At 44.4% G+C, this 23743-nt stretch overlaps 1 protein-coding gene across 1 annotated transcript; it reads left to right on the top strand.

Moving 5' to 3' along the window:
* The first annotated feature begins 222 nt into the window (after positions 1-222).
* Positions 223-23391, top strand: F10 (coagulation factor X). The gene is made up of 8 exons (XM_068268082.1): positions 223-510; positions 2819-2979; positions 4880-4904; positions 5177-5290; positions 9987-10118; positions 15726-16000; positions 19898-20015; positions 21913-23391. The coding sequence occupies exons 1-8, from the start codon at positions 423-425 to the stop codon at positions 22458-22460; spliced, it is 1461 nt and encodes a 486-aa protein (XP_068124183.1). The 5' UTR covers positions 223-422; the 3' UTR covers positions 22461-23391.
* The last annotated feature ends 352 nt before the right edge of the window (positions 23392-23743 follow it).

Below are 23743 nucleotides of genomic sequence, written 5' to 3' on the forward strand. Positions count from 1 at the left end.
TCCTCACACTGAAAATAATAATTGGCATCTCTGTAGTACCTGACCCGGGAATGATCCTGGTACTTAGCTTTTCAGCTCTTAGCTTGTTCTCTGGCCTTTTACCATGTAAGTAAAGCAAATAAAAAGGTATCTGAATTCAAATCAGAAGAACATATTGCATAATGCAAACAAACACATTTGTTCTCCAAATCCAATCTCCACGCATTCCCTTCCACCCTGAATGTAGTGGATGGCTTCTAAACACAGCAGTTTGACTGTAACAGCCTGGTAATGAGAGGTGGCTGTAGATTAGGGGACTGGCCGCTTTCTTTCCAGTATTCTGTTATCTGGGCAGGAATTTCCTAATTTCCTTTAGCAAGCTGCAGCTTGAACTCCTGACTCTCATTGTCACACCAGCTCCACAAAAGGGAAAAGGAGAGTTCATGAAATCACATCACAGCATGGCTGGGAAGATGTACCTGGTGATTTTGACTTTTTTACCTGTTGTACTCCTGGAACAACAAGAAACTGGTAAGAGCATCTACCTGTTGTTCAAATGTGTGATGTGAGGGCAGGAAAGGGGTTGTCTTGTCAGTGCAGGGTGTATGCTGATATGGTGCTGACGATAGACCTACACAGCAATGCCTTTTATGCATTTGTACGACAATACAGTGTGCATGGAATCGTTAGTGCGCTGTTCTGCCAGTCATTGGTCTCCCGCTAGGTTGAGGTGAAAGTGAATTTCTGGCAGGTGAAGAAGAATGACCATGTGCTGTGCCTTCTGTTGGATGGATGGGGCTCTGACTCTTTCTGATTGAACTATGCTGCTTGTGAACTACACTCAATTCTCAGTGGTATAATGACTTTGATACTAAATGTTTTTAAAACCTTTTTGAGTGGCTAAATATTTTGCTGCAGGATATATCACCAACATGAAATGCGTGTGTGTCTGAGAGAGTGTGGTCATCAAAATGAGTCCATACTCAGCCAGACTGGGATACAGGCTATTGTTTAGTGAGTAATTGTTGACTGCATGGAGTTAGGGGGGAGGCACTTGTGCCAGTTGACAGGAGGACTGACTGTTAACCTGACCGTCACTGTTTACTTGGCTCTTCCCCTTCCTTCAGCACAGAGCAAACAGGTACTGTTGTTTGTGCAGCTGCTCCCACACAGAATGTTCTGAGAGTGACCGGACTGTTTGCAGTTTGACCTCTATTATGTTTATGGCCAACTCTAATGCTAGGTACACACCATTCAATTTTCTTTTAGATAGATGGTTCGGTAGATAATTTCTGTCATGTTAGACCTTATTTTCAATCGTTTTTCTGGTCGGTTTCTCATAGAAGTGAATGGAAATAGATGCAGAAATCGATCAGAAAATCGATCGAGCGGTAAAAAATTGAACAGAAAAATGTATGGTGTGTACCCACCATTAGCCCCTTTTCCAGGCACAAGCGGGTTGCACTTATTAAATACTTGCTCAGGAGTCCAGACACTGCCACTTCCTGCTCAACAGACTGTGTGCGCTATAGGCTGTAATCTTCTTGCAAAGAGTCAGCCTTTCCCATACCCCCTGCAAGTCTGTAAAGTGAGTATAATGCAATCCAGACAGCTGCAGCTGCCACACCCACAGAGCCTTAAATGTATTGAACTGCATGCACTGATTACTAATCTATTAGATTATTTTTTTTAGATCTGTGTCTGGAGAGGGACTATAAGCTTTTTAGAAAAAAGAATCAGATTACCTTACCCAATCTTTACAATGTTGTAAAGATAATTTCATGCAATGTGACTACATGATAGGGTTATTTACAAAGATAGTGAGAACTTTTTCTAATAAACCCAGGCTTCTCTTACAGGCCCTTATTTATTTCACCTTTTCTGCTAAGTTTTCTTCAAAGAGATCATTTTTTATATGTTTAAAATAACTTTTCAGCACTCTGCAATTGAAAAAGTACCAAAAAGTAGAAAAAGTACTGTCAAAATTATTCTGAGTATTTTCTTGCTTGATGGTGGCTTAAAATGCATTTTATTGATAAGGGGTGAAAATATCACCTATGAGAAAACTTGGGAGGAAAAGTAAATTGTATACGGGCCATAGTAGAACTGTATAACCCAGGCGAGGGTTCCAAATATTCTGCAATTAATAGATTTTCAATAAATTCTGTCCAGGTTTGCATGATCTGTAATGTCCACCAGTACTCTGCAACTCTGGAGAATCTTAGTAGATCGGGGCCACAAAATATTATTATCATGTATTTATACAGTGTATTTTATGTAGTGCTGACACATTTTCCTCTGCAAAATCCCCATCACTAATACCCCTCCACATTCTAGTCTAGTTTTGGGGTAGACTAATTAACAACACAGTATATTTTGTTTGGGAGTTGTGGGAAGATGCCAGAGCATCCATAGGAAACCTCCACAGTCACAGAAAAGAGATACAAACTCCATGAAGATAGTATCTTAGCTGGTATATGAAGGCCAGAGTGATGCCCATGTACTATAGTCATCATGCCACCCACTGACTACAAAGTGCCATGCCAAAGTATGCTTGATAAACATTCTCACTCTGAACATTATTAGTGTGGTGTTCATACATCTGGCCTGTAGATGGCACTGTGATATTACAGTGTCACTATTGTAATACTGCATGATTGCATGGGATCTATCTATGCTGTTCTAGACTTGTTGATTTCCTTTCCTGCTTGTCTGGCGTGTGCTGCTGGATATACAGATGTACAGTACTGCAGTAACTTGTAAATAAACCTAGTTCCAGTTATTCTGCTTCTGTAATTATTGAACACAACAATTAGTAATGATGATTCATGATTTGCAGTTTTTCTGAATCACGACAAGGCAAACAGCGTGCTGGGGAGGTTCAAACGTGCAAATTCAGCATTTGAAGAATGGAAAAAGGGAAATTTGGAAAGAGAATGTGTTGAAGAAGTCTGCAGCTACGAGGAAGCTCGGGAGGTGTTTGAGGATGATGTTAAAACTGTAAGGATTGGTTTTATTGCATTATTCTATCACTCATCGTAGAATGTATCACACTTGCACGAGGCATGCTGGCCATTTTTGTCCACAATCCTTTTCCTGAGTTATAATCTGACAGCGGTCCATATGCAATTCACTTTTTCTCCTGAGTTTTCTGCTAGGAGATAATTTTCAACTTTTTTTTAATAACTTTTCAGCACCTTACAATTGAAAAAGTACCAAAAATGAAGTGAAAAGTACTATCAAAATTATTTTCAGTATTTTGTCTCTTTCAGGATTTTATTAACGTGTGAAAATATCACCTGGGAGAAAACTGAGGAGAAAAAGTTAATTGCATATGAATCCCAGGTGATATTTTCACACGTTAATAAAATCCTGAAAGAGAGAAAAGCGTTCCCGCTTTGTTTCTGCGAATGTGTGTTCACCGTCCCTGGGTGGCGACTAGATTGGGGAACACACATTTAGTCTGTCTCTGTGCTCTCTCTCTTAGAGAGCTATCGTACCCTACATTGCCTTCATTCATACAATTCCCAACTGGCATCTGTGGCCGTGCAGAGGCTGTGCTCGTCTGCACTCCACAGCTCCATCTGCTGGTGGGAATTGCCCTCTACCGGTGCATTGCACCTAACCTGGGTTCTCCAAATTACACGTTTGTGGAGGATTTCCGCTGTGTCAGCGCGCATCTTGTGCGCTGACCACGGAGATAGAAACCTGCAAACGTTACACTTACTTTATTTTTTGCTGGCGTGGTCCTTTAACCTTCTGCCGCCCGCGTCACGCCAATGGGAATGGCCGCGGCGGCAGCCCCAGGACCACCTAACGCCGATTGGCGTAAAGTCCTGGGGCTCCGCCCCGCCTTCAGTCTCCGAGCTGACTAATAGACGGCATGATCGTCGTCTATTTCTATGTACATCGCTGCGATCGGCAGCAGCACTGTACTGGGGACAGCCGTGTCACACGGCTGTCCCCCTGGGGGACAAGAGAGCGATCGGCTCTCATAGCAGAAGCCTATGACAGCCGATCTCCATAATTGGCTGGCTGTGGGGAGTTAGGGGGGAGGGAGGGAACATTTTTAAAGAAACAGCTTTTTTTAAAAAAAAAAAAGCTAACAATAATATTTATTTAATAAAAATAATCATGGGAGGAGCGATCAGACCCACCAACAGAGAGCTCTGTTGGTGGGGAGAAAAGGGGGGGGGGGAAATCACTTGTGTGATGTGGTGTACGGCCCTGCAGCTTAGTCTTAAAGCTGCAGTGGGCTATTATACTAAAAATGGCCTGGTCACTAGGGGGGTTTAGCCCTGCAGTCCTCAAGTGGTTAAGTGGAATCCACTAAAAGAGAAATAAATAATTGACATTATAATGGTTAGAGTATTTTTAATTATGCATGTACAATCCTGTTTCTCCACTGGTGAGCCAATCCAGCACACACTTGTGGTGGGCAAGTTACGTTTGACCATGCATGTCCAAAAGTCTGGTCATGTCAGATGATCTACAAATAGTAGCTTATTTGTTTTAAGGCAGTGACATATTTGGTGCTATTTGATTCTGAAAAGGATTAAGATGCCATGGGGTCTAAGGCAAGTCAGCAGTTTTTGCCCACTGCTGATGGTCATCTGTTTTTTTTTTATTTGGGGGGGGGGGGGGGGGTTGGTGTGGGCTAGCGTCCACCAAGCCCCTAAACTCTCTCCAGGCCCTGGGCAGCTGCCTAAGTGCATGATCTGGTTCTGATTTAACTGATAAATTGCCTCTATCAATTTCTGACTTCATCTTACTCAATTTTTCTTACTTCAGCAACATATCTAAACTTTTCTACTACCCTGTTTTAAAAGTTCATCTTGCTAAAGAAAATATTTCCAGTATGATCTATTAACATAACTAAATGTGTCCTTCTCTTTGACAGAATGAATTTTGGAACAAATATTTTGGTAAGACCAATAATAATGTGTTTCTAAAATAATCATAAAAATATTTAAATGAAAAGTCTAAAAGAAAACTCCAGATGTAAAGATAGTTATTAAAGCGCAAATTTATTTTTAAAATGTCTTCACACAAAGCTATAAAAGTACTGTAACAGGAGGTTACTTGCGCTATTTCTGTTAGTGAATCAACCCCAAAGTGATTTATATTGTCTTCAATGCACTTTTTGATATCCTTTTACAGGTGATCAGTGATAACGCCTCTTTTGTTTTTCCTCTAGATGGAGACCAGTGTGAACCTAATCCTTGCCAGTATGGTGGATCATGCAAAGATGGCATTGGTGACTTCACATGTTTCTGTAACTCAGGGTTTGAGGGCAGAAGATGTGAATCAGGTATGTTGTTAGTGATTTACTACAGCTGATGGGTAGGGAAGAGAAATGATTTTTGTGCAGTAACTTCCATACAATTGATTGGAAGTTTGAATTGTGCTGCCCTTCACTGTATTTTTTCTTTAGTAAACAGAAATGATCAAAATTGTGCAACTTTGTCTTGAATTCAACTGGGCAAAATTTTTAAAAAATTATAACAAAAATCCGCTGAGCGGATTGTTCAGAAACAGCCTTATCAGTCCGTCGACAGCGCGTACACACGCGCTACTGTCGGCTAAAAGACCGCCCAGCGGGAGGGTCCGGCGGACCCATCGTTGCCTTTTGTAGTGCGTGTGTGCGCACCTTTAAGCTTCAAACAATGGTGAATAGCTCTTGCCAATCACAGTCACCTTTGTCCACACCTTTCTTTTGTATTGACAGATGACATCACACTGATCACTCAGTCGATGGCTGATGTCTCATAATGTAATGTGATATGATGTGATGATCAGATTATGAACACTGGTTTCAATTCACTAAGCTTTATCAAACACTTTTTCGAACATTTGATCATTTACCTCATGAGTAATATCTAATTTTGAACTCACTAAGGTGTTATACATTTATGGAATGTTTTATCGATAAAACATTCGATAACTCTATAACACCTTCGTGAATTCAAAATTAGATTTAACTCATGAGGTAAATGATCAAATGTTCGATAAAGTATTTGATAAAGCTTAGTGAATTGAGGCCACTCTCTTCTAAAGTTAGGTATAAGGGATTTTTTTCCACTTTGAAATGCGATCAAAGTTGCGCAGCAATGCAATCGCATTTCAAACCAATTTCCATTACTGTGATTGAGCTACCATACGAAGTATAAGAGCTAAATTGCATTTAAAATGTGGCAAGACAATGATTCCAATCTGGACAAAATTGCAGCACAATCAGATCACACTAATGCCATCAGCCGCTGCTGTTCCCATTCGTTTTGTTTTTTTTTACTCTGTGTTTAGTGATACATTAGTTATCAGAATTGGATCGCAAAATGCAACGTAGTAGAAAAGGATAGTGACTCATTGTCCACTGTCTCTACATTGGCACTTTTGCCTGCATGGACAGCCTGTCAGTGCTGCACACAATCACTGTCTGTCTGTCATCATGACTACAGTCGAAAACACACAGCCCTTTGAAATGTACTTCCTGTACCATCTCTGGCACCATTTCCAAAACACACTATCACTTGGCAGGACAGAGATGCTGTATGCACCTGTGTGTCAGCATCTGGATCTACAGCCTTAAGGTAGCCATACACTGGTCGATTTGCCATCAGATCGACAAACTGATCAGTGAGGGATCGTATGGCTGCCATTACTGCAAACAGATTGTGAATCGATTTCAGCATGAAAGCGATCACAATCTGTGAAGCTGCCTCTGCCGCCGCTAGCACCCCCCGCATACATTACCTGCTCCGGCAGGCGCGTGTCCCCTCTGTCCCCGCTGCTCCTTCTCCTGCTGGGCTCCAGGGCTGCAGCTTCACTTCTTTCTGTCCGGGGAAGTTTAAACAGTAGAGGGCGCTCTGCTGTTTAAACTTTCTGCCGGGACAGGAAGTTCAGTGAAGCTGCAGCCCTGGAGCCCAGAGCGGAGAAGAAGACAGCAGAGACCGGGGGGACATGCGCTGGCAGAGCAGGTAATGTACTGCTGTATTGCGTCCGTCGTCGGGCATTCAAACTCCGCTATCTACGCACGGTGATCGAGCAAAATCTTCCACGCGGTCGGATCGACAGGAACGATTTATTTCGGATGGAAATCGATCGTTCTGTCAGCATTTGCGCAACGATTTCACAGCAGATTCGATCACAGTGATCGAATCTGCTATATATCGGCGGGAAAATCGTTAGTTGTATGCACCCCTTTAGGACTTGTTCACACGACAAGAGCTTATCTGAGTGCTTTGTGATTTTAAAAGCTCTGGCTATTGTTATCCCATGTTTGTGTTCACACTGGAGCGATGTGATTTTGAAAAGCTCTTGCTAATGTTATCTTTCCTATGTGTGTATTCTCACTGGAGCAATGTGATTTTGTAAAAATCCCCCATAGCATTGCATTAGCAAGAGCTTTTCAAAATCACTAGCGCTTAAAGTGACACTGAAGCAAAAAACAAAACAAAAAAAAAAACCCTCATGATATAATGAATTGCATGGGTAGTACAGATAATTAATAGAACATTAGTAGCAAAGAACATAGTGTCATATTTTTATTTTCAGGTATATACCTTTTATTTTATTTTTTTTTATAACATTGCATGATTCTCTAATACTTGCAGTTTCCACACTACACTCAGCATTTGAAAGAATCTAAAGCCAAAAAAATTGGCTGTTACTGGCCATTTATGTTAAACAATAAAATCCTGGCTGAAATGTGCATCCCCGCAGCAGAACGATGTATATGTATCCCTGAAATCCCCGGGACAAAATTCGGGGCTCCTGTCTGGTAGAGGCAGAGCTTTGCGCAGTAGTTCTGCCTCTGCTCACGTCAATCCCTGCCGATCTCCGCCTCTCCCCGCCTCTCTCAGTCTTCTTTCACTGAGAGGGGTGGGGAGAGGAGCTGATCGATGGAGATTGACTGCACTGGAGGTAGAGCTACGCCGCAAAGCTCTGCCTCCCCGGGCAGCAAAATCCACGACCTGGAAAGGCGTGAAATTTTGCCCTGGGATATGGGGGTATAAATATCTCGTTCTGTCGCGGGGATTCGTCGTTTCAGCTAGGATCTAGGATTACTTAACATACATGGCCAGTAAAAACAGGTATTTTTATTGGCTTCAGACTCTTTAAATGATTTCACAGAGCAGGTTACAGACATTTTGAAACCATAGACACAGAACAAACAACGAGAGACAGTTGAGATAAGTGCTTCAAAAGACAGTGCTGTCCACGACTTTATAAAGTCGGAGAGCTCACAGAAGCTCTTTTGCATAGATAACAACTGAAGTTTCTTAACTCTTCCTGTACTGGAAACAATATGAGACTCATATCTGTGCTAATAATGTTTTAGTTCTTAGCAGTACTACACATACAAATCATTATATCGTAAGTTTATTTTCACTTCAGGTTCCCTTTAAATGACAACTATAGTGAGAGGTGTATGGAGGCTGCCATATTTATTTCCTTTTAAGCAATACCAGTTGGATATCCTGCTGATCCTCTGCCTCTAATACTTTCAGCCCTAGACCCTGAACAAGCATGCAGCATATCAGGTGTTTCTGACATTATTGTCAGATCTGATAAGATTATCTGCATGCTTGTTGCTGGTGTTATTCAGACACTACTGCAACCAAATTGAGCAGCAGTGCTGCCAGGCAACTGATATTGTTTAAAAGGAAATAAATATGGCAGCCTCCATATTCTTCTCACTTCAGTTGTCCTTTAAAAGCTCTTGTAGGCCTGGTGCACACCAGAGGAGTTTTTCTGAGTGTTTTGAGTTTTTAAATCTGCTGCTAATGTTATCCTATGTGTCTGTGCACACTGGAGCAATGAGGTTTTGTAAAAAACCCCATAGCATTACATTGTGAAGAGCTTTTGAAACCTCTAAAAGCTCTTCCCAATGTAATGCTATGGGGTTTTTTACAAAACCTCATTGCTCCAGTGTGCACAGACACATAGGATAACATTAGCAGCAGATTTAAAAACTCAAAATGCTCAGAAAAACTCCTCTGGTGTGCACCAGGCCGTAGTGTGAATCAGCCCTTAATTACATTATTTTCCTTCCACCCACTCCAACTAATCCTTGTGGTCCTGGACATGGATAGGCCACCTGACAGCTTTCTAGGATAATGTGGCTAAATGCCATCATACCCTTCTCCTTGGCAATGAGATAGAGAACAACAACAATAACATTTGTAAAGTGATTTTCTCCCATAGGACTTAATGGGCATAGATATGTCTCGCATCAATACATAGTTGGGAAGAATGGGAGCAGTCTGTTATTTAAACTAGTGTGACCAGTGTACAATATCGTGTTTATAACGCATCACATAATCAGCAGGTTTCTTCAGAAATTGTTCTGTTATAACCAAAGTATATCAGCTATTTATTAAATGGTGGGATTACACATTTCAAATGCTAAACTATGTAGGCATTCTCGCCTTGCAGCGCTGGGTCCCTGGTTCAGATCCCAGCCAGGGAACTATCTGCCCGGAGTTTGTATGTTCTCCCTGTGTCTGTGTGTGTTTTCTCTGGGCACTCCTGTTTCCTCCCACATCCAAAAAACATAAAGATAAGTTACTTGGCTTCCCCCTTACATTGGCCCTAGACTATGATACATACACTGCTACATACATACATACATAGACATATGACTATAGTAGGGATTACATTGTGAGCTCCTCTCAGGGACAGTTAACATCCTTAGCGGTAATCCTGAGTCAGGCTCGGGCCAAAAATCAACAGCTCAGAGCAGTAACCCTGAGCTGGATCCATGGGAGGTGTGTAATGTGCAGGGCTGTCCCAGATCTATCTAGCGGTAGGATTTTTAGGGTCTAAAAGCATGTGAAAAAAATTGCACGGCTTTCTGACACTAAAATCCAGAAATAATGATAAAGCCAGGGAGGTTAAGTGACAAGACCGTATACTCTGTACAGCACTGCGGAAAGTGTTGGCACTATTTAAATACTAAATAATAATAAAGTGATGTGTATCACATGCCATGTTTTATTTTGCAGTTATACTAAAAATGTGCAGCCTGAACAACGGTGGTTGTGATCAGTACTGTAAAATAGAGAATAGAGACACGGTTTGTTCCTGTACTGCCGGATATGAACTGGGACTTGATGGCAAATCCTGCGTGCCTACAGGTAAGAAATCTAAACCAAATACATACAGAGCTTTATAACATACCTGCATAGTATTATAGACATTCAGTGTACTCAGGGGTGCAGCTAAGGTTTTTGTGGCCCCAAGCGGACTGTAGGAAGTGGCCCTATCCTGCGCCGCGGCAAAAATGGGTGTGGCTATCCCGCATAAGTAGGCGTGGCCATGACATGTGGGTGGAGCGGGAGGGCGGATTGGGGCGGGGCTGTTTGCGGGGGAAAATGGATGTGGGAGTGATTGTGGCGCGCGCAGCGCGCCACGCGATGGGCGGGGCCATGACATTGTATAGGCGGAGCTTAACCATAGCACAGCAAATATAGCCAACTATGACCATTAAATAATAAACGCAGCAACAGTTACCCCAGACACCAGAAAATAAAAACGGGCCACATTTCAGCAGAAATCAAACGCAATTTGGCCCACATTTCAGCAGAAATCAAACGCAATTTGGGCCACATTTCAGCAGAAATCACACGCAATTTGGGCCACTTTTCAGCAGAAATCACACGCAATTTGGGCCACATTTCAGCAGCACGCAATTTGGGCCACATTTCAGCAGAAATCAAACGCAATTAGGGCACATTTTCAGCAGAAGTCAAAAGCAATTTGGGCACATTTTCAGCAGAAATCAAACGCAATTTGGGCCACATTTCAGCAGAAATCAAACGCAATTTGGGCACATTTTCAGCAGAAATCAAATGCAATTTGGGCACATTTTCAGCAGAAATCAAACGCAATTTGGGCCACATTTCAGCAGAAATCAAACGCAATTTGGGCACATTTTCAGCAGAAATCAAACGCAATTAGGGCACATTTTCAGCAAAAATCAAACGCAATTAGGGCACAGTTCAGCAGAAATCAAACGCAATTAGGGCACATTTTCAGCAGAAATCAAACGAAATTAGGGCACATTTTCAGCAGATATCAAATGCAATTAGGGCACATTTTCAGCAGATATCAAACGCAATTAGGGCTGCAAAAAGAAAAGAATTTACTCACCTGGCACTGGCAGAAGTCTTCTCTCCCCATCTCCCGGCCGGCTCCTCAGGCGCGCAGTTCCCACGGAGCTCCCTCCCTCCTCCAATCTCCCGCGCTGATTGAATGCAGGGCTAAGGGAAGATGGCCACCCGAAGCCCTGTACTGGAGACATAAATAGTCTCCAGAGCAGGGCTTCGGCGGCGGCCATCTTCCCGTAGCTCTGCTCTGCTCTGCCAGCCCCGCGGGGCTGCGGGAAAATAGTAACGTCACGCCGACGTCACGGAGCCGCTGGCGCCGAGGCCCCTAAGACCTTGAGGCCCCAAGCGGCCGCTCGGTCTGCTTGGTGCCTCGCGGCGCCCCTGAGTGTACTGCCAGTGTACCAGCAGCTGCTACATTAGGCCCCGTTTACACTTAATCAGTTGGTACGTGTTTTTTTTTCTCTTCTCTATAGCAGCGCATTGTGAAAAAGATTTCAGTTAAAACGCGTTAAAAAGGAACTCCAGTGAAAATAATGTAATAAAAAAAGTGCTTCATTTTTACAATTATTATGTATAAATGATTTAGTCAGTGTTTGCTCATTGTAAAATTTTTCCTCTCCCCAATTTACATTCTGACATTTATTACATGGTGACATTTTTACTGTGGGCAGGTTATGTAGCTGCTGCTAGCTGTTTTGGCTGTTAGAAACAGCTGTAATTAGCTAATTCCTGTCTGTGAACCTTGTTACATTGTAACAAACTGCCAAAAGTACAGCGGTCCCAGAGCTTCTTGTGGGAGGGGTTTCAGCGCAAAATCAGTCATACAGCGCACCCTGATGGTCTGTTTGTGAAAATCAATATATTTCTCATGTAAAAGGGGGTATCAGCTACTGATTGGGATAAAGTTCAATTCTTGGTTGGAGTTTCTCTTTAAGTGTGAAGGGGCGTAGCAATAGGGGTTGCAGGGGTTGCAACCGCATCGGGGCCCTTGGGCCAGAGGGGCCCTGAGAGGCCCTCCCTCAACTGCAATATTAGCTCTCTATTGGTCCTGTGCTCATAATAATCACTTCTATAGATACTTTGAATAGTATTAATCATTAACAAACTGCTCCCCATCCCCTTCTTGCACCTCTGACACTGTAATTGCCATTGGCAGATTTTGGTGCACCATATCAATTATTATGTGTATAGTGCTTGGGGGGCCCCATGCAAAACTTGCATCGGGGCCCACAGCTCCTTAGCTACGCCACTGGTGAAAGGTGCCATAGGAAAACATGGGACTTACATTGAAAATCAGTTGACCTTTCAGTTATAACTGAGAGCAACTGATAAAGGGCCTGTTTTCACTACACACAGATTGGATGCAGAAAAACTGACTCCAATGAATTCCTATGGGCCTGTTTCCAATAAACGCAATTTTTCTGATGCAGATTTTCCCATAGGCATTCATTGGAGTCAGTTTTTCTGCATTCATTCTGCATCCAATCTGTGTGTAGTGGAAACAGGCACTTAGTGTAAACGGGGCCTAAAGCTCACTACTGTCTTCTTCAGACAGGAGATACCGGTAATTTCAGGTCACCACATCATTAAAAGAAAGGCTGTAATTCATCTCCTCAGGACAGTGGAAATCTGACAGGGTTTGAGCTAGTCTATTTACCCATGGGGGATTCTCAGTTTGGCACTTTGACTGAGCATTCAAAAAAGTGCAACCAAAGCCACAACCCAGGGCATATCAGAAAATGTTATTTAAAGAGAATCTGTACTCTAAAATTCTTACAATAAAAAGCATACCATTCTATTCATTATGTTCTCCTGGGCCCCTGTGTGCTGTTTCTGCCACTCCCTGTTGCAATCCTGGCTTGTAATTGTCAGTTTTAGGCAGTGTTTACAAACAAAAGACATGACTGCTAACCAGCTTGTGATAGGCTGAGAGCAGCTCAGTCTGTGACTCATACAGAGCCTGGAGGGGGCATGGAGAGGGTGTGTATAGCTTTTGCCTATAACAGCAGAGCAGCACATTCCTGCCTCAGCCGACAAACCCGACAAAGGAAAGAAGATTAGATTATATAACACAGATAATACAGCCACTGTGCAACTAGGAAAGGCTGCAGTAAGACAGACCACATTAGAACAGGTATCGGAACTTATAGGATAGAAGAAATAAGGCTGAAAATTTTGTTACAGAGTCTCTTTAACTCAGAAATTCAAGTTAGTGCAAATCTATGCAGTTTTAAAATACTGTACATTAAAATACAGCTGCTGTGGAGTGCTCCAAGATGTTCACACACACTTCCACTTCATCCACACCACGCTTACTGATGGGGATTGGATGTGTGGTGTACCACAATGATCAATCAAACTTCAATGGATGGTATGTATGCATGCCACATGACATGCAGAGACCAGAGTCGCAAGGCAGGCATGTGCAAAGGGGGGGGGGGGGCTCTGGCTGCCCAAGCACCCCCCCCCCCCCCCCTCTTTAAACTCCCATAAAAAGGCCCCTTTGGCTGTAAAAACGAAGCTCTGCCTTTGGTCGCTATAAGCCCTGCCCACACCCACAGGAAGCTCCTCCCCATCTGGGACACTTTGGAGTAAAGAGGTGCTATACAGGAATCCTTGTGTAACCATCCTCACAGCTGTGTGGGAGCAGGTAAGATAGTTTCTCTCTGACAGCAGTGACCTCTACCTCCCCCAGCATCCACAATGACCTCTTCCTCAACATTGCACCCACAGGGACCTCCCTCCACCTAGGTCCCATACTAAACTCTCCCTCCCCAGCATTAGCACTGCAGTGATCATGCTTCCCCAGCACCCACACTGACCCCTCCCTCCCTCCCCCAGCACCTATATTGACTTTTGCCTCCCCTAGCAGCACCCTTCCTGTCCCCAGCAGCACTCATAGTGACCTCCTCCAGCATCTAAACTTACCTCTCCCTTCCCTAGCACCCCCAAGGACTTCCCTTCCTGCAGCACTCATACTCCCAACATCCATCCCTTCCCCCCATAGCTGGCACCCAGTAGTCTCGCTCACATGGCCTAAAGTACCTGCACCCAGGCCTGACATTGCACCCAGTACTCACACCTGCACACAGCCTCCACAGGGCCCCCAATATCTGAACCAAGCACCATTTTAACCAGTACCCGCACCCAAAGTATCTGCACTCAAAACCCATGTGACGCCCAAAGCCCACCCATAGCCAGCACCCATGTTACACCCAGTACCTGCACCCAGCACCCACATGACATCCAGTACATGCACCCAGATCTCACATGGCACTAAGTATGTGCAATCAACACCCACATGACATGTGATACCTACCCATAGCCAGAACCCACATGACACTCTGTACTCACACCCAGAACCCACATGGCACCCAGCAGCTGCATTCAGCACCCATTCCCAGCTGCATTCCGCATGACAACTAATACCCCCTAAGCCAGAAACGAGGTGGGGGCATGTGTGTGTGTGTGGGGGGGGGGGGGGGGTGCGAGGCCCATTTTTTAAATTTGAGCACCCCTCTGCATGGCTCTGCCACAAGGTGATAGGCTGCACAAAGCGTAGCTGCATGAGATGATGTGCCTGGACTATTGCAATTCCCTTTTATCAGGCCTCCCTTCAACCTGTATACACCCCCTTCAATTGGTAATGAATGCGGCAGCCAGACTGATCAGCTTCTCTCATCACAGAGCCTCTACAACTTCCCTCTGTAAAGCCCTCCGCTGGCTCCTTATCTGCTTCAGGATCAACTAAAAAATTCTGTGTTTGGGCTACAAATACCGCACATACCGGCCTGTCCCTTCCGATCCTCCAACAACCTGCACCTGTTCGCACTGCGCATATCTCACTTTCATGCACGATTGCAGGACTTCGCTAGTGCTGCCCCCACTTTCTGGAACTTGCTCCCACCAGCCATCAGACTCGCCCTCACCTGTAATATTTTCAAACAAGCCTTCAAGACTCACCTTTTCATGCTTGCATACCCCCCTACATCAGTACCCTATAATGTTTGGCTGGGCGCCCTCTCAACAGACGCTCATGTTTGTCTCTACCCCCACCCTTTATATTATAAGCCTAAGGCAGCCCCCCCTCCCCCCTTCCCCAGTATTTCCTGCTTGATCATGCAATCTCACTGTCTGACACCCCTCTTGCGGACTAGAACATACTTTATTTTTTACCAAAGACACTGAACTACTGTTATCAAATCATTTGCATGATCTTGTTTTGTTGTCAGTTCCTTGTAAGTCCTACCTCGTATGTTTACCAATTTATCTATTGGGCAGCGCTGCATAATATGTTGGCACTTTATAAATGCAATAAATAATAATAATTTAAGTTACACCACTGGCTGCCACATGACTAGTCAAACAGATAATGGCATGTACAGTATTAGCAGGTGTCCAGGTGTTCCTTATAATGTGCTCAGTGAGTGTATAATTAGAGGTGAGCAGTTACTTTACAGATTTCAACTAATTTATCAGCATCATTTAAGCATTACTGAGAACAGTAGATAAAGTAAGCTATGAACCAGCAGCAATTGTGGACACTTTAGGATGTGGGTGGGTATTTCCTGTACACACTGCTACTGTGACTTTTTCAGTAACCTGCTATTATAATGTTTTGTTTGTGTGATTCAGAGAAGTATTCCTGCGGGAGGAGAACAGGATTCAGGCAAAAGAGGTCAATCCCAGAGGAAGTGGAAAATCAAGCGAAAGGCATAAATGGTTCTCAGGGAACAGACAATGGCACCAACAATGCCACAGTTCCTACTGAGCCTGCACCTGCCAAGAGTAATGACCAAAAAGAAACGTCGTTTATTGATTTTACTGATGATGATCTGGACTTTGAAGACAACCCTGAAGAAAGAATTGTGGGTGGAAGGGAATGCAAATTTGGTGAATGTCCATGGCAGGTAAAAAAAAAAACTATACAGGAAGCATATCTCCCTTATTCCAAAGAAAATAACACTATTCTTATCAAATTATTTGTTTACAGCTCAAGTATTTTAAAGAGTAACTGTCAGGCTGCAAAAGCTAATTTAAACCTCTATTCTCCTGTGTTAAACAGTTTAGAAGGAAGCCAAAAAGACAATACTGAAGTTAAAAATCTCTCTTACCTTGATGCTTGCTTAACAGCAAGGCTGGTTATTCCCAAGCTCGTAAGGAGGCCGCCAGGCCGCATAACATACTGCAAAGCATTCTGGGGCTGCTTCTTCTCCCCACTCTGCACTACCTTGGGTCCTCCCCCTTCATTTCCCTATCAAGCCCTAAGGCTGCTTTCACAGTGGGAAGTTACAGGCTCATGTTACAGCAGCTGGTAACATCAAAGCACTGAAAAATCACAAGGCACATGTTCCGTTAGAGTATACTGCATGAGTCCCCTATTGTTCCTAGCCACATGGCTAATTAATATTCACTGCACAATAGTGTTGTCCGGATCATGAACCATTAGGATCTTTGATCCTGATCGAATCATCAGGAAGGAGGGAGGATATTACATCACAATTGGCTTCATAGCAGACAGACAAACATGGAACCTGCCATGAGCTGTCAGGAGCATCATTCTCTGCAAATACTATATAAAAATTCTGTGAAATCCAAACGTGGACAGTGAAATGCATATGTAATGTAAGTACAGCCAATACTTAGCTACTGATATATGTGTTTTTTTTTCTCTGAGACCCTATACCTAACAGCTCCTCTTTAACCTGCCTGGCGTTCTGATTCCCGCGGCCCTGCGGCCGCGGGAACGTTTTTTGCAATTTTTTTTTAAATATATCATGTAGCTAGCCTAGCGCTAGCTACATGATTCCCAACTCCCTGCGGCGTCCCTCCCACCCCTCCGATCCCCGCCGGTGCAATCACCCATCCGGAAATCCCGTTCTGAACGGGATTTCCAGGAGGGCTTCCCCCGTCGCCATGACGACGCACGTCGTGACATCGGTGACGTCGGTGACCCAATCCACCCCTCAGCGCTGCCTGCCACTGATTGGCCAGGCAGTGCACGGGGTCTCGCCTGGGGGGGCCCTGCATCGCGGCGGATCTGCGGCGGGCGGCGGCGATCGGACACAACACGCAGCAAGCAAAGTGCTTGCTGCGTGTTTTTAAAAAAAAATTATTCAAATCGTCCCAGCGGGGCCTTAGCGGTGACCTCCGGCGTCTCTGGACGAGCCTAGCTCGTCCAGAACGCTAGGGAGGTTAATAAACAATATTACACAGACATACCTGCAGTTGGTGAATGATTACTCACCCAGTGTATATGTAGGGCATCCCTGCTGATGTATAAGATCTCTCCTCCCTGTGAAATTGATCTACCATTGGAGTAATCCCAGCAAAGCAATTGGGGTGTGATTGCACACTATAGGCTTCACCTTCTGCTTTGTGTAGACTTAGAAACTGATGAGATGAACAGAGAGATAAGAATTCTAGGCATATTTTACTGAAACATTGCTCCAGTCTAGCTATTAAACCCACAGCATCCTTAAATAGTTGCATGGATGAGCACATCCCAACTGCGCATGCGCGAGTAGTTCCCAGGAGGTCTTCAGCCAAATAGCTAGACCGGAGGACAGCACTGGAACACCGGGCCAGCCTTCCCTCTACTAACATAAGTATCAAACCTGAAGAGAGTTTTCTCACTTCAGATTTGCTTTAAGGTATGGAGGAAAACATAGATTAATTGTTTAGAAATACAGTACATACAGAGTAGCACAATATTGTCTATAACTCTCTCTATTACTTTCTTTAAAGAAGAATTCCGCAGTGTGTTAAATAAGTTTCTCACTAAAATGTCAGTTATTGCAACGAAGCTTTTCATATCATTTTACCTTTTCTTACATTATACTTTAACAGAAGACCAGAGGCGTTTCTAGGTTCCTGGGAGATCAGGGGCACCCTTGGGCACCAAGAGGGAATGACTGTGAGGCACGCATAGTGCGCCACGGCAAAAAATGGGCATGGGCGTAGTCATAAGTGGGGTCAAATGTACATGAACATAGCAGTAGTGTAGCAAATATATTAAATAGGCAGTATTTCACATAAAAAAGCCCGTCACCTGGCTTCTGTCTTGTCTTCGGCTGGCTTGCCTGTGTGCTGTACACGGCTGGCAGTTTTGCTGGGCTTGTTGGTGGTGATGCTGGGTTGCCTGGCTGGTGGTGATAATGCTGTGCTGGCATAGCTGGTGTTGATGCTGTGTTGGCATAGCTGGCGTTGATGCTGTGCTGGCCTGGCTTTGCTGGGCCTGGGGCTTTGCTAGGTGATTTGGTGGAGGCTTTGCTGGGGTGAGAACTTTGCTGGGCTGGGGGCATTTTTGTGCTTTTTGCTAGGCTGGGGACTTTGCTTGGCTGTACGCTTTCCTGGGCTGGGGCCCGGGGCTTTGCTTTGCTGAGGCCCAGGGGCTTTGCTAGGGCACAGGGGCTTTGCTGGGCTGGGGCCCTGGGGCTTTGCTTTGCTGGGGGCTTTGCTTTGCTGGGCTGGGGGCTTTGCTTTGCACTTTGTTATGCTGGGCTGGGGGGCTTTGTTATGCTGCGCTAGGGGGCTTTATGCTGCGCTGGGGTGCTTTGTTATGCTGGGCTGGGCGCTTTGCTATTCTGGGCTGGGGTGCTTTATGCTGCGCTGGGGGTCTTTGTTATGCTGGGCTGGGCGCTTTGCTATTCTGGGCTGGGCGCTTTGCTATTCTGGGCTGGGGTGCTTTATGCTGCTCTGGGGGGCTTTGTTATGCTGGGCTGGGGTGCTTTGCTATTCTGGGCTGGGGGGCTTTGTTATTCTGGGCTGGGGGGCTTTGTTATGCTGGGCTGGGGGGCTTTGTTATGCTGGGCTGGGTTTGGGTGCTTTATGCTGCGCTGGGGGGCTTTGTTATGCTGGGCTGGGCGCTTTGCTATTCTGGGTTGGGGTGCTTTATGCTGTGCTGGGGGGTTATGCTGAGCTGGGGGGCTTTATGCTGCACTGGGGTGCTTTATGCTGGGCTGGGGGGGCTTTATGCAGCACTGAGGGGCTTTGCTGGACTGGGCGCTTTGCTGGCCGGGAGTCGGGAGGGCTGGTTGCAGCGCTACAGACCTCAGATCGCGGCGACTGGGGAAAGCAGAGCAGGATGCACATACAGGAAGTCACATCACTTCCACATTTGAAGTGCGCCCTGCTCTGCCTTCCCCAGTCGCCGCGATCTGAGAGGTTTAATAGCAGAGAGCCGGCACACTGCAGAGGGAGGCAGGGCACCTGTCAAAATTATATCCGGGGCACCATGGCAACAGGGTGCCCCGGATAAAACCCCCTAGCGACGCCTCTGCAGAAGAACATTGTGTTACCATAGCAATGTGTGCGTTAGGGGAGAACACTGCCTTATTATGTGTATAGCTTTTTCCCTTTTGAGGGGGTAACATTGTATAATTACCTTTAGAGTCACTTTGCCTAACTTTACTTTGGGAGAGAACTCGGGCCCACTGTCTTTGCGTTACACTGTTACATTACAGATAGCTCCTCCCACATCCTGTTATGTCACACAAACTGATCGGCACACTAACCCCTTTCCTTTTCCTTTTTTTTTTTTTTTTTTAAGGGCAGGGGTTTTCTGTAAATTATCAGCACCGGTTTTGTCAAATACCTGTAGTCATTTTACAGCGCTTATAACCACACACTGTTGGTTTTTGTGGCCGTCAGTAGTATGAGATGGTTTTAAAACAAAACTGCTGTTTATAGGTTACATGCCTCCTGTATTTAGCTTGCGATGCTGTCATGTAGCTCACGCTGCTATAGCAGTGCAGTTTCATGAATCGGCCCCCTTGACCTGTTTTCTCATATGTACTTGGTTGCAGGCTGTCCTGACAAATGAAAACAATGAACCTTTCTGTGGAGGGACAATCCTGTCCAGACAGTTCATTCTCACTGCAGCGCACTGTATGAACCACACCAGAAGGTTTCAAGTTGTTGTTGGTAGGTTTTGTTGAACTGGTCCTATCTGTTTGTTTCTGTTTGTTTCTGTTTGTTAACTCACTATAATGGGATGGATTCCTGCAGACCATATAGACCCAAGGCTGGATTTAGCAGTAGGCAAGAACCTAGAGGTGCCAGTGTGCTAAAAGGTGGTTGTCACGGATTTGCAAACCCAGCCTCTCCATCCTAGAGCCATTCTGAGAGAGAGCTAAATGGGACTGACCATCACTCCCCTTCCAGCTCACCATACTCAGGGACAGTGACATCAATGCTGATCCAGATCGTGAGCAAGGGTTTGCAAGCCTGTAACAACAGAAATAATCACACAATGTTTTTGACTGTTGATTTGTGAAGAAGATGTAACTATCTTAAATGCTACATACACTATTTTTTTATATGGGGGGGGGGGGGGGGGAGCGTAACTTTCTGTTAGTTTTAAGTTGACCTATAATTTGCAGAATTGGTGAGACATCGCTATTTTCTGCTACGTGATGTTTAATCTGGAAGCTATTTTGCTTTTACCATAGTGTTGTGTTGATAAATATACTTACACTTCAGATATGTGTCACTACTGGTGAATTAAAATATCAAATATGCCCACACGTAGGTGCACCCAAGCAGGGCCGGGCCGAGGCACAGGGCGCAGTGTAGGAGGGGGCGCACAATTCATTCAGCTGTCATTCCTAATTGTGTATGAAGCAGAAAGAAATAAGAAAAGGGGATACATGGCAGTGACTGCAAGCCAGATAACTAGATATTAAGGTGTTTGGGAGGTTGTGGGCCCTGTGGCGCCTCTTAGTCTAATAGCAATCAGTGTGTGATGGCTGGGGTGGAAGGGATGGAGGGGCACACTTTGCTGTCTCAGCCTTGGGTGCTGGAGGACCTTGTCCCGGCTCTGCGTAAGCTCACCAGCAACTTTTGGTCAGCCATGACACACCATTGGAGCACGCGGCAGCAATCTACTTGTCCTTGCTCTGGTCCTCGCGTCTCCCCAGCAGCTTCTGAACTGGCCACTAGAGCGCTAAGCTCACTGTCATGTGACCAAAGTGAGTCTGAAGCTCTAGTGGTCAGTTTTGAAGCTGGGAGATACATACATGAATGCAAGCCAGAGTGACAACAGGAAGATACACATGCTGTAGCACACTCCAACACCAGCTGTGCATACACAGGGCATATCAGCCACATATATGTTAATAATCATAATAATAATAATAATAATCAGAACATTTGTATAGCGCTCTCTCCTGTTGGACTCAAAGCGCTCAAGAGCTGCAACCACTGGGACGCGCTCAGGAGGCCACCCTGTAGTGTTAAGGAGTCTTGCCTTGAACTCCTTACTGAATAGATACTGACCCTAGCCAGGATTCAAACCCTGGTCTCCCATGTCAAAGGCGGTGCCCTTAACCAGTACTCTCCTACTTTACTTTACTCTTTGGGTGTCAAAAAGTTGTCTTATTCGTGGTGATATATGGTAGATGAAAGCTTTTTAACGTTCTTGAAAATTCTATCATATAAATTCAAATCCAAATTTACTCATCTCACCTTATTTGGTCATTGCATGGCCCACACATGACAACAAGGTCCCAAATATTGTGTGCTTGGGTGGGTGGGGGGGGGGGGGGAATTGGTAATTAAATTGGTTATTCCGTTGTAGTATAGTGACATCTTCATTGTATATTGTGGGGTAGATTGGTAGAATCACCAAATACTGCAAGGAAAGGACATCAAAATGTACAAGAAACCAGAGTGTGATTTCACTAATTATACCATATGAAGCTGGTATTTAGTTTACATATGTCCGCGTAACTTTGGGGACAGATAAAGAAAAATGAGGAGTCTGTACTAGTAATCATTATGATATCATAACCTAACTAGATGATCTTGTTTGATTTTTCAGGCGAGATGAATACACGGAGGTCTGAAGGCTTTGAAGCCATTCATAAGGTTGACAAGACCATTTTACATCCTAAATTTGTTAAGGCCACCTTTGACTTTGATATTGCTGTAGTTAAGCTGAGAGAAGCCATAAACTACACTGATAACATCATTCCAGCTTGCCTCCCTGAACCCGACTTTGCCGATCAAGTGCTGATGAATGAGAAACAGGCCATGGTGAGCGGATTTGGACGTTTGCATGAACGGGGGGCTCAGGCCACCAAGCTGCAGATGCTGTATGTTCCATATGTTAGCAGACAGATTTGCAAAGAGTCCAGCAAAGGTTCAATCACAGAGAATATGTTCTGCGCCGGCTACGACAAGGAGGTGAAAGATGCCTGTCAGGGAGATAGCGGGGGCCCACATGTCACTCCATTCAAAGACATTTACTTTGTGACTGGAATTGTTAGCTGGGGAGAGGGCTGTGCACAGCAAGGCAAATATGGGGTATACACAAGAGTATCCAGATTACATAAATGGCTCAAAGGAGTCATGAAAAAGTACCAGTAGCCCCATCAGATGCCTGCTTTTCCATAACGCAGTTATTAGACCTAAACTATAGTCACATACTGTATATGTAAAACTACTCTTGCTTTCATGCAATTGCAAATATTCAAATTAAGTTTGCCTTTAGCTACTCTGACAGGCCCAGAGTTTCTTGGAGGATTGAAGTGTTTGGGAACTGCTTGGAAACTGAACGCAATTATCTGCACTTCAGCATCCAGATGTGGAGTCTGCCATGTCCAGGAATTAGATTGCCTTCACAATAATAACAATTAAACAACAATGTTTTTAATGGCACACTGGAATGTATTAATAACGCCTTCCTCCCAAGCTTGAGGTAGTGGTGAGTTCACTCCCAGACCAGTCACAGTCTGTAAGTCGGGTCCAGAAGTCAAACCCGCAACCTTGTGCATGGGAAGCAGGAGCAGAACCTCTACACCATTTCAACCTGACCTTAGATATATGTTTAGAAATTCTGACTGTACCTCTAATTGCTAGCTTCATTTCTAAGTAATAACCCTATACTTCATCATTAGGGAAACGCTAAGTGGAATTAGTAAATTTGTAAAGCATAATATTAACTGCATAGAGGTATAAATCATAGTAGCATTTAGTGTGCAAGTGAGTGAAATATCCTGTGAAGTTTCAAGGAAGCATGGAAGTGTCCCACACTACACACGGATACTATTGTTCAATGATGGATTATATTCATGTGTTTGGATAGAGGTAACAGTAGCGGAATACTTACGCAACAGGAGCTACCGCATATGACTTACATGCTATCTGCTTGTGTGACCATAACTAACTGCTGTGTGACATTGCATTTCAGGCTGGAATACGGATTACAATGTATCACTTTACCTTTTCTTCATGAATTGATTTCCTAGTCGTATCTCTTTTAATTTGGGAGCAGTATATTATGGAAGGAATGCATCACTTTAATGCAAATAATATAATGCATACAATGGTTAGATTACTGCACCTTGCATTGACAGGTTACAAATACAGTAATTCCTTGTAACATTTCTGAGGTTATCTGGAATGGATGCATACAATAAAGGTAATTAAAAAAAATGCCTGTGTGTATTGTATTTGTTTTGAATTATTGGTAACCTGCTGGCAAGAAAGCTCTGCACAGTACTTCCAATATTTCACTGGTATTTACAGCTAAAGCTGAAGTCAAGGCTGGATAGACACCGATGGCAGGTATGTAGACAATCCAGTTCAGCCCATTACTCACCTCTCCACTAGATTGCCACATAAATGAATGGTACAGCAGATGAGAAGTG

This window comes from Hyperolius riggenbachi, chromosome 2 (genome assembly GCF_040937935.1).
Source record: "Hyperolius riggenbachi isolate aHypRig1 chromosome 2, aHypRig1.pri, whole genome shotgun sequence".
Classification (NCBI taxonomy): Eukaryota; Metazoa; Chordata; class Amphibia; order Anura; family Hyperoliidae; genus Hyperolius; species Hyperolius riggenbachi.